General features: G+C 36.5%; 1 protein-coding gene across 2 annotated transcripts; it reads left to right on the forward strand.

Annotated features, from left to right (window-relative positions):
* The first annotated feature begins 4,431 nt into the window (after positions 1-4,431).
* LOC18433651 (phosphoethanolamine N-methyltransferase 2) lies at positions 4,432-12,145 on the forward strand. Of its 2 annotated transcripts, none has more exons than XM_006843733.4 (12): positions 4,432-4,714; positions 4,939-5,051; positions 7,688-7,825; positions 7,957-8,094; positions 9,469-9,612; positions 10,170-10,280; positions 10,394-10,535; positions 10,642-10,922; positions 11,285-11,446; positions 11,582-11,635; positions 11,715-11,789; positions 11,881-12,145. In XM_006843733.4, the coding sequence occupies exons 1-12, from the start codon at positions 4,702-4,704 to the stop codon at positions 11,977-11,979; spliced, it is 1,470 nt and encodes a 489-aa protein (XP_006843796.1). In that variant the 5' UTR covers positions 4,432-4,701; the 3' UTR covers positions 11,980-12,145. The 2 variants fall into 2 exon arrangements, with proteins under 2 accessions (XP_006843796.1, XP_088708866.1); XM_088852740.1 differs by having other exon boundaries at positions 4,612-4,824.
* Positions 12,146-12,360: the final 215 nt, after the last annotated feature.

A 12,360-nucleotide genomic window follows, 5' to 3' on the forward strand; every position in this document is an offset into this window, starting at 1 on the left:
TTTTCCTATACTGTAAAACCTTCAAATTGATCATCTCGATATTCATAGATATGGAAAAAAAAAAAAAAGTGATGATTTTTAATCCTAAAAATAGCTCATCTTCTAACACATTATCTGGATGGTCAATTTTCAAAAATTTCAAGGGTTCACAGATCTGCTTGGTCATCATCATTTCTAGAGCTTTAAATTTCATAATTGGGGGCAGCAATAAATTTTCATATGATCACAAGACCTTATAACCGAAATTGGATTTTCAACATATTTTTTAGGTACACCGTACTTGAATAGTATAAGGTTGACACCTTATACAAAACTCACCCACTAACTATTTAACATTTTACTCATATTTAATTTCAAAATGCCTACAAAAATCCACGTGATTTTAAGTTAGAATAAGTACAAAATGTACAAGATTTAAAAATTAAAAAATATATTTAACTAAAGGAAAATAGTTTGATACGGCTGCAGCCCAATCAAATAAGTAAAACTTCATCTCGTGACTCATCAAAATTGTAATTCAGGCATTAGAAAACCTTTATATCGATTATCCTAGTTTGAAATGGTTGTGAAAAAAATTAGGATTTCATGCTCTAAAAATAATGTATATTGAAACGAATTATCTACACCGTCCATTTCACCCTAAACATAAGTGTTTAAAGATCTACAAGATCTATACTATTATTTGAGTTTCAAAATTTATTGTTAGTATTGAAAATAGATTTTAGAGCCGTCGTGATAATTTTCGAAATTATTTGAGTTTCAAAATTTATTATCTGTGTTGAAAATAGATTTTAAAACCATCGTGATAATTTTCGAAAGTATTTTCGGGAGGAGGATTTGAGGTGAGACATTATTTTGTTTTCATAAAACCTACCCCCTTAACTAAAATATATGACCATTATTCCCTTCCTAAATTAATCATATTCACCGTATTTGCTCTCTCCTAAAATATTTACACCATGCTTACAAAATTTGGCTTAAAACAATTGCCACGGCGAACCTAAGTGGTCCCCACAATTTTCTGCATTAACGAATAACTGCTCCGTTAAATGGCCCCACTCCCTATAAAAGGGCCGTTTGTTAGGAAACAATAATCAGTGCACCAATCAGCAGTTCTTTTCGAGTTTTCAAACGCGATGCAATTGGCTGTATCCAGTCATACAACGGCCGTTTTCATCATTCAAAATGAACTTCTTCGTAAATGTTTACCTGTTACCATCAGCGAGGGTTGTCGCCATTATAACTTGCGGTGGGTATGCATCGTGTCCGGGTGGATCCGGATCTAGACCCGAATGTATTCGGGTTCAGGTTTTGGACTCGGACCCGACACATCGAGTCTAAAAGTCGGACCCATACCCATACTCATCGGGTCCTGGGTTTGATCGGATCCATTGCCACCCTCCTTATGAGCTTCTTTTTGTGGCCTACAATGGTGAACAACAAAAAACTTATTTTTTAGGGGCGGGCGATTAAAGAGAGAAACATTCGAGATCTAAAGAGAGCTATATCTCCAAGAAACTAAGACAGGGAGAAATGCAGAAAGGGAGGATGGCTATGGGGGGTTTGGCTATTTGGAGAACGAGGGAAAGATGGAAAGTGTTGAAACTATTTTAGTGTTGGGGCTTTGACATTTGGGCAAACTAAAAATTCAGATCCGAGTACCCGTCGGGTTGGGTATAGTAGGACCCATACCCGGACCTGGGATTATCTGGGAATCCTTTATTGGACCTAGAGCCTACCCGCGGGTCCAAAACCTAGACTCATACCCGGACCCATGTCGGGTATACCCGGCAGGTATGGGTCGAGTCTGGGTCTATTGTCACCCCTAATTATAACTTTTTTTTTACCACCTTAAGTTTTTTCTCGTTTAGATTTTTGGTAATCCTTTGGACCATGAAATCTTTTTTTGAGCAATTTTTTTTTAAAACCTTTTTTTTAGGAGCATGAAATCTTTTGGAAGCACTAAAAGTTTGAAGGGTGTGGTTTATATAGAGCCGAGGCTATAAACAATCAAAGTAAAGTGCACTTTCAAATAGTGTCAAGAAATTTGGTTTCAATACTGGAAAGTTTTGTGATAGCCTCAAAATATATTTTCATCTTTAATTATAAAATTTAAAGCTTCAAAAATAGTGTAGATCGAGCAAATATATAAAAACTTAAAAATCTTAAAAGTTGACGGTCCAAAAATGCGTTACAAGATGCACTAATTTCAAAACTTGAAATCCATTTTTTTCTCATGTTCACGCATCTTAATGTCAAGATGATCAATTTGACTATATTTGGGCATCAAAACTACCTCTTCTTGTGAAATTTTTGATGTGGGCTCTAATTTGATTGTTTAAAGCCTCAGCTCTATATAAATTTTTTTTCGTCATGCTCTGTCCATGTAAACCTAAATTTGGTGCATTTTTTAAGACTTCAAAATTTTGGGACTATTACTTTGACCCATATGCTATTTTTAATTAAAAAATATATAATACAATTAGAATAAGACTATTTATTTTTTGTACATAGAGATTGTAATTATTATTGATCGTCGGATGTGAAATCATGTGGTTGTAGATGTTTTACTGATTAAGTACAATGTCTAAAATAAAATTTCTTGAATGTTGTGACACAATACAATTTGTTAAATATTACGTCCAATGGCCCAAAATGAGTGTGACTTCCATATACCAAAAATAAATGGTCTCATAGTATATTGTTTTTTTAAAAAAAATTATTTCATGAGTCAGCAGGCACAAGAACTTGCTGACTTACAAATGCCCATCCTAAAGATGGACTTTATCTAAAGTGTATTGTCCATATATAAGGTACGGACGGCCCATAAAAAATACTAACAAATTATATTTTTAATTTTAAAATTTTATTTTTTTCATATTTATGATCATCTTAGCCTAGATGAAGAATCAACCAAAAAAAAAAAAAAAGAATAATTACAAAAAAAAACCCCAAAATGAGACTTTTTAAACAACCTACCCCCAACAAAGTTGTTGTTAGCATCTTTTACCCCAATTGAACTTTTCAAGCAACTATCCCCTCAAGTCAAAAAAGTCATATTTTTGTAACGAAAATGCCCATAATGCCGGACCGCTCCCATTTTGTGCCTGATCATATGCCCAAGTATCGGACCGCCCCCATTTTGTGCCTGATCACATACCCAAGTGCCGGACCGCCCCTATTTTGTATCAGATCGTATGCTTTCCAGAAACCCAAAGTGTTGGACCACCCCCAAAACACCCATCCTAAAGATGGACGTTATTTAAAGGGTATTGTCCATATATAAGGTATCGAAGGCGCATAAAAAATACTAACAAATTCTATTTTTTATTTTAAAAATTTATTTTTTTTATATTTATGATCATCTTAGCATCTTTTACCCCAAACTAAACTTTTCTAGCAACTACCCGCTCACGTAAGAAAAATCATTTTGTTTTTTATGACAATGCCTATAATGCCGGACCGCCCCCATTTTGTGCAGGATCGCATGCCCAAGTGTACCGCCCCTATTTTGTATCGGACCGCATGCTTTCCATAAACCCAAAGTATTAGATCACCCCTATTTTGTGTCGAACTATACGTCCAAAGTGTCGAACTGCCCCTATTTTGTGCCATACTGCATGCTTTCCAGAAGCAAAGTGTCGAACTGCCCCCATTTTGTGCTGGACCGCATGCCCAAAGTGCCGGATTGCCCCTATTTTGTGTCGGACTGCATGTTTTCTAGAAGCAAAGTTCCAGACCGCCCCCATTTTGTGCTGAACCCCATGCTTTTCAGATGGTATTTTAGTTTTTATTTTAACTTTTTATGACTCGAGGGGGTATTTGCTAGAAAAGTTAAATTTAAGATTAAAAGTGAGAAAAAAGGTTTGGTTGGACGTAAGTTGCATTAGAAGTCTATTACTGAGGGTTATTTGTAATTTTCCCAAAAAATAACCTAAACTGAATTTTAGTGGGGGGCCGCATATGTACATATGAGTTGGCCAACTCATAGAAGGCTATCCTTCTTTAAAAAACGATGTTAGGAAAATTATTTTATGTGGGCTGAAACGCATTTCTATATATGCAGTCTAGAAAGTGTAAACCATCCATTAAAGATGGATGCAATCATGCAAGTAGGTGTTCCATCTAAAAACAATAGAAATTATTCGTTCAAATGTTTTTTATTAAAATTATTACTTCTAATTTTTAAAATTTATTTATTTATTCATATTCATGTTCTCCAATTTTAGTGATTACATATTTTTAATAATTAAGTCCAAAACTCCATCTCAAAAATAGATTTATTAATAGGCCCGCATTTCTACGCATGCATGTTTAATTCTAAACACCGTGGCCCCTAAGGAAGCGGCACGTGTATGTTGCCGTTACGTAGGCCCGGATATTCAGACACGTGTGAAATATCTATAAATACGGATCTGACTTAGAGAGAGAGGGAGAGTTTGTTGTGTCTCCTGGTGCATAGGAAGTTAAAGAGAGAGAGAGAGTTTTGTGTTGTATCCTGTGGATAGGGATCGCAGGGGAAGGAGGAAGATGAGCAATGCAACAGAGGGGAAAAAGTGAGGACCGCAGATCAAGGACATTCTCTAGATCTCGCCTCGCCATTCAAGGCTCTTCGTAGCTAACCCCCTTCCCTCCTTCTTCTTCTCTATCCTCCTCTCTGCTCTGCGTTTAGCATTTCTCTCTCTATCAATCTATTAAGTCATGGCCGCCCAAGGTAACTCTCTTGCTTTGCTGCAATGTGTCCTTTCCTCTCCGTCTCTCTGCTCATAGTGTGACCTGTTCTCTCTCTCTCACACAATGTATCCTGTTTCTCTCTCACACAATGTATCCTTTCTCTCTCTCTCTCTCTTGTTTTTCTCACAATGTGACCTTCTGTCTCTCTCTCCATCTCTCTCTTCATCTGTTCACAATGTGACCTGATTTTGGTTTGCTTTGCAGGAGAAAGGGAGATCCAGAAGAGTTACTGGATTGAACACTCTTCTGATTTGACCGTCGAAGCTATGATGCTTGATAGCAAAGCAGCTGAGCTCGACAAGGAAGAACGACCTGAGGTAATCTCTCTCTGTCTCCATCCATCTATCTCTTTTTTTCTATATTCATCTATTTATCTATGTATCTGCAAGATAAATTTGACGCTGATTATAGAGCATTTTGTCGTATGATCTGTCAATGCCAATTGATTCCATTAAATCAACTCATGCATCATCTTCACTTGATCCTGCATTGCTGTTCTTATGCGCTTTTGTGCCCAGATATTACGTTTAACTGTTATTAGGGAATTTGGAGTAATAACTTTGTATAAATTTGTACGAGTTAGCCCCCCTCTCTCTCTCTCTCTGCCCAGAAGGCTTAAACTTTCATTTCAGAGTATAAATGGCAATTGATTGTCAAAAATGTTCACCACAGCATTTTTTCTCTCCACGCCTTCAGCACTTCTCATCTTATAAGCTATAATGCCTTCGTGAAAGACTTTAAGTAGTAATTCTAGATCTAAGTTCTGGAAAGCTGTTAATTATAGAAATTTGGGAGGTTAAATGCATAAATATCTATTCCACTGGTAAGATCTCCATGAAAAGCTTGCAAAATGCTTGGAAGGTTTTGATCTCCCTGTTAAGTTACAGGGGACCAGATCCAGGCCTTCTTTTGATGATTGATTGGTTATATAAAGATAAGAACAGATTCCTGTTTCTGAGATATTCACTGTTTCAGGCGACCTCCTGCTTGATGTGACCTTGGATATTGAACCATTGTCACAAGAATCTGCATGATTTCAAGAAACTCATAGGCTGCACAAATTGAAAACTAAAAGGTTGATTGAATTTAAAAAATATTGTCCTTTGTAAATTTGAAAAAATTGCATAATACCTTTCTGAAGTTATATGTTTTCTAATTTCTCAATGCTTGAGGTTTTTGTGTTACCTTGTTTTGGCAGAAATTAAAAAACCTCTTTAATTTCTCAATGCCTAGTATCAGCTGAGAACTTTATTTTGTGATTATCTGGAATATAAATATTTTTATTAGGGTCTTGAAGTTTGAATCTTATTGAATTCTTATAATGCTAGAATGCAGGGGATCAGCATCTTATTTATATGGTTGTGAAATTGACTTCAATTTTTTTTTTCTCAAATGGCATTGTCATGCCCATTGGCATGTTGCTCATGCGATTTTATTAGTTAATACTTATCTATCAAGCATTAACAATTGATGCGAAAATTCTCTTATGTATGCTGTGTCTATTTGAATTAGTGCGCAATCTTTTATTGTGGCACATGTTTTTTCCTTTTTTGTCAAGAAAACGAAAATAAAATTCCTAGGTTTACTTCTTCCCTAGCGTATGTTTGTATTTTGGAGGTCGTGGTTCATGGCCTCTTAGTGTTTTAGCATTTTCCACTTATACACACTCCCAAGTTGTGGCAAGGCTGATATTGATACTTATATTCCTTATGGCCTTGATGATATCTGCCTTCCAGATGGATTACTTTTTGCTACTGATAAGTGGAGTTTTTAGGTGTCACTATTTGTGCTGAGTTTCTATTTGCAGGCATAAATCTGGAAGGATTCTAGTAACTTGTTGGCTGTATTGCTTTCTTTCTTATAGCAAGTGATTCAGTTTGCTTGGCAATGGAAAAATATTTCTGGAAAATAAATGAGCAATAAATACCTGGAAATATAATTTTAAAATTTTTCAGTGAGCAGCAGACATTTTCTTTGTGGATATTTGTTTACCCATGGATTTGAAATTCATTATTGTTCATATTCAGGATAATTACAGTTGAAAGAAAGAAAAAGTTGGTTAAACAATTTCTTCAATGCTTTTGTGTTTCTAAATAGATATAAAACAAATAAATTACTCAATCATAGAGTTGCTAGAAACTATCTTCCTTTTTTTCTTCATTGTTTTCGATAGGACAGCTTGTTTTGCGAGACCTCCTCTCTCATTGCGAAGGGTGTCTCATTGTTGTGCCAAAGGCTAGATTGACCGCACAGACTTTGTGATGCAACACCATTTGTTAATCATCTATAAGCTCTTAGTGTTACTTAAGATCTGCCAAAGCGTGGTGGCAGAAAGGCAAGTGGTAGCATTAAAAAAAATTTGAATCATTCTTGCCTTCAGGGAATCCAGTTACTTCTATTACTTCTGAAAAGGATGGCAAAAATCTAATGGAAATTATAAATTTCTTGTTGGTTCATTACATGTTTCGAGTGTTGTTGGGCTCTGCTGATGAAGTTTAAATTAAGGGTAGTAGAGTTATATTTTTTTGTTATTCTGGTTTTGAGGCCATAGTTTTGGCTTCTTTGTCAAAAGAGGGGCAAATCTGGTAACCTCAGTATATGCTGCATGGTATTGATATGATGAGATTCTGGTAATTTTGCAATGTTTCCATGGCAGCTATCTTAGTTTCATGACTAAGGAAGCCCACTGGGTTACTTTTGTCATGAAACTCTCTCTCTCTCTCTGTGCTATCTTTCCACAATGTTTTCTTCATTTTCTAATTAGTTATCTTGTACAAATTTCCTAAAAGAATAGGATTGACCACTTCATGTTGTACATCTGTCACATCCTCAATGGAAGATCTGGGTTATTTTGGAATGATTATATTTGATGTGCTATAGGACATTTAGTGTCTGGAAGAGTTGTAATCGTTGCTGGTTTCCCTTTTTGACTGACTGATATACTGCATGTCAGGTATTATCACTTCTCCCACCTTTCAAGGGTAAAAATGTTCTTGAGCTAGGAGCAGGTATTGGTCGCTTCACGGGCGAATTGGCAAAGGAAGCTGGTCATGTTACGGCACTGGACTTCATCAAAAGTGTGATAAAGAAGGTACATATGTATCAGTATTATTGCCTCTTGTTTGGTTCACAATGCATAACTGTAACAACAATGGGATAGTGAATTTTATTATTTAACTGAACATAAACTTATTTATTTTGAACTTTGCTTGGTTCTTGCAGAATGAAAAAATCAATGGTCATTATAAGAACATCAAATTTGTATGTGCTGATGTAACATCTCCAGAGCTGCAGTTTGCTCCAGAATCAGTGGATTTGTTATTTTCGAACTGGCTCTTGATGTATCTATCAGACGCTGAGGTAATCCATTGAGTTCAGACTAGATAGTTTATTTCTAATCATTATTTCTAATCAAAGCAATATTTTAAGTACAATACATTCTCACATATCTAAGTTATGAGATGGTTGAAACCCTGAACTCTATCAATTCCCAGATCACACACAATTTACTTATAAATGGCATCCTAACATATGTAGCCAACAAATTAGAAAATAAGGTATATCATTTCCCATTTCTCATCAATTGATGCATTTCTGTGTTCACTGATTTTGAGATATGGTATATACATCAATCATTTTTTATTTATTTTTCTAATAGTGAATTGTTTAACTTGTGGAAGTATCTGTTCAAAGCTCTTGTCTTGTCTCATGGACGTAAAAAAGTTATAGTCAGTTTCTCTTCGATCTTTTATGATTAACCGATCTAAAGATCAAGCCATTCTTAGTTGCAAATGCTTCTCTGAACCTGATGGCATAGGCTTGCCCTTGTAGCATATTCTCACCATTCGTACAAAAGAATCTAGGCGTTTTTTTGATAGGTTTTATGTGCACAATCTAAAAGAGAAACGATTTTCATTGACAATAAGAAATGAGTACCTGATTGATAATCAATAATGAGAAATGAGTGTCTCATTGATATTAAGTAAAAGGAAAAAAGACTGAAATATCCATTAGCAAAAAACATGTGGTGCTGCATGAGTACATCAAGAATCATCTCTAAATCACCAGTATAAGACAAATAAGCAAAATTTTCCATGTACGAACAACTTATAATTGCTACAAACTCCTTAAGGATATCTACTAGTAAGTCTTAATGTTATACATGTGGATATGACAATTCTTGATGTCTACTATTTTCTATTGAAGTGGAACTCAACTGTGTGTGTTTCCTACATTCGCGAAAAATGATTTTTTTTTGGTTGCGGAAGCAATTTGTATTAGATTGTATTGTCCCTTAGCACTATTCTAAGAAATTCAAACATAGAGGCCAAGGTCCTGAAATGGTTACTTTAGACAATGAAGATCCTGAATACAGTCCTATGTAAGCATTTTCCCTCAATTTGGATGTTTTAAACTATTTTTGCACAACCAAAGAAGTGAAAAGAAACAGAAAGAAACCCTCGATTGACTACCTTCCCACAAAGCAGAACCTAAACGTCCTGTACAAGTCTTCCTTTCAGCCCTCATTACCATGTCATTTGCAATGAGTAAATTGCATCTCTGCACATGTTAATTTGTCTATAAGAAACATGTACTTGTGCAGAACCTGAATTTTTAAAGTACATGTCTTTTGATTACAGAAAAGTGCCTGTATAAATGAAACTGGCAATAGGCCATCGCGTGTTGAGTTGTTCTGCAGAGATATGCAATCTAATAGACATGATCTGGCTACAGGTTGAAGACCTTGCAAAAAGGATTCTCCAGTGGGTGAAAGTTGGTGGATATATTTTTTTCAGAGAGTCTTGCTTTCATCAATCTGGTGATTGCAAACGAAGAAACAATCCCACACACTATCGAGAGCCTAGATTCTACACAAAGGTTTGTATTTTAAAATATATTATGGTTATAAATTTTAGTTCAAACTACTCATATGAAGATCCAGGACAATCCTAATATTGTTCTCGTGCATACTAGTAGTGATTGTTGACTAAGCTTGAATTTTTGTTTGACATGCTGAAAATATGACACTAGATATGTTTGAACAGAACTGTAGCTTGGACCATTGTACATAATCATTTTATTAACGACGGTAGCAAAAAAGGAAGATTACAAATGAAAACATGGCTAGGGGTTTTTGACCATGGAACTACATCAAACTTCCAATTATTTCAGATTTAGTGTTTGCTTGCAGAGATTGTGACTTGTGAGAGAAGGATTAGAGGATTCATATGTATCCTCATAAGAACCCATTAAGTGAGAAAATAATTCCTAAAGAATGCAAATATCATTCTCCTCTACCAGTGTTCATGATGTGTCATGAAGCTTGTTGAAAGTTCTATCACTTTTTCCTGTTTTGCTTCATTGGTTCTTATATTGCACGGATGTTTGGGAGATATGATTGATAAGATTGGCTTAGCCGTTGACTGTTAATGCAGGTTTTCAAGGAATGTCATCTGAATGATGGCAATGGAAATTCCTTTGAGCTCTCACTTACTGGTTGCAAATGTATTGGAGCCTATGTGCGCAACAAAAAGGACCAAAATCAGGTCATTTCCTTGATCTATGAAAAAGGGACTCAAAATCAGGTTGCTTCCTAGTTTTATTAGTTGTGTAGTAAGTACTGATCCATTTAACTGAAAATGTTTTGTAAATTATGCAGATCTGTTGGATTTGGCAAAAGGTCATTTCGACTGTTGATAAGGGCTTTCAGCATTTCTTAGACAATGTGCAGTATAACTGCAGTGGAATATTACGTTATGAACGTGTGTTCGGAGAAGGTTTTGTTAGCACTGGAGGAATAGGTATGCAAATCTTTCCCTCGCCCCCCTTCTTTCACTCTCTCACAAACACACAAATGCAACAAACTGCGCTTTTTAGTGGTGGTGATGAGTGCTTCTTGTTGAACAGAAACGACTAAAGACTTCGTTTCAAAGTTGGAACTTAAGCCTGGCCAGAAGGTTCTTGACGTCGGCTGTGGCATAGGTGGAGGGGACTTTTACATGGCAGAAAAATATGACGTTGAGGTGGTGGGCATTGACCTGTCCATCAACATGATCTCCTTTGCTATAGAGAGAGCCATAGGAAGGAAATGTGCGGTTGAATTTGAGGTTGCCGATTGCACCAAGAAGACTTATCCTGATAACACATTTGATGTGATGTACAGTCGTGACACGATCCTCCATATCCAGGTAAATAGCCCCCATTTGGGGTGACCAGTTAACCTTCACCATATTCTTTGAAAACAAATCAATACCCAAATCCCAATCAAACTTTAGCAAAGTTTGGCCTGAGTTCCACCCAAAGTTCCAAGCGAAATACAAAATCCAGATATGCATGGATGTTGGACTTTTGTTCTATTAATTGTTTTACTAAGTGTAAATTCTGACCAAAATTCATGTAAAGCCTCATTTCACCTAAATTTTAATCTATTTTGTGTCGATGTAAATTTGGGCTTTTTCACATAAATTTTTAGAGCATCATGATCAATTGTTTGTGGTTTATCTCTCACTCATCCATGGGTATAATACTGATTCTGGTATCAACTGTTCAGGATAAACCTTCACTATTTCGAACCTTCTTCAAGTGGTTGAAGCCAGGAGGCAAGGTTCTGATCAGCGATTACTGCAAGAGAAGTGGACCTCCTTCACCGGAATTTGCAGAGTATATAAAGCAGCGAGGGTATGATCTGCACGATGTGGAGGCTTATGGTCAGGTAAAGTTTGCATCTTACTCTCTCTCTCACTCCCATTGCATTCATTGTTCTTTGCCTTAAATTGGATTCTCATCATTTCCACCCTTCTTATCACAGACATTTATTTTCTGCAACTGTTATTTGAATTCCATGCAGATGCTAAGGGATGCTGGCTTTCATGATGTCACAGCCGAGGATCGTACTGATCAGGTTCGCCGAAAACCATAAACTACTAGCCTTATTCTCTCCCTCATATATATATAATAACACAGGTTTTGTTGGCTTGCAGTTCTTGAAGGTGTTACAGAAGGAACTGGATGCTGTTGAGAAGGATAAGGATTCTTTCATTGGAGATTTCTCAGAGGTTAGTGCATCTTTATCTTGTTTCATTCTGTCATAATTGCATGTATGATGAGTTCGAAATTCAGTCATTCTCACTCTACAAAGTTTGACAGGAGGACTATTTCGACATTGTTAATGGTTGGAAAGCAAAGCTGAAGAGGAGTTCCGGTGGAGAACAGCGATGGGGGCTCTTCTTTGCCCAAAAGAAATGAATGCTTTATGCTTTCAGAGTCTCAGAAGATTTGGATTTTAAGATTTGAATTAACTTATAGCTGAAACTGCAATGTTAATGCTTATTAGTTTGTAGGCCATGTTGGATAGATGCCTGTTGTGTCGTTTTAACTTTATCAGAACAGTGGGTTAATGCTGCTTTTTATACTTGGAATCTCTCTCTCTCTCTCTCTCTCTCTCGCTCTCACACACACATCGGGCTGGCAATGGGCCGGGCGGCCTGACACTGCTCTAAAAAAGTAGGGCCTGGGTGACCCTGCCCTGCCCTGCCCTGCCCTAGACTGGCCCTAAGGGACAGGGACCAGGGCCAGGGACCAGGGCCAGGGTTGGGCCGGCATGTTGCCACCGTTAGAAGAAGTGAA

This window comes from Amborella trichopoda, chromosome 12 (genome assembly GCF_054954075.1).
Source record: "Amborella trichopoda isolate Santa Cruz 75 chromosome 12, AtrichopodaSantaCruz75HAP2 v2.0, whole genome shotgun sequence".
Lineage (NCBI taxonomy): Eukaryota > Viridiplantae > Streptophyta > Magnoliopsida > Amborellales > Amborellaceae > Amborella > Amborella trichopoda.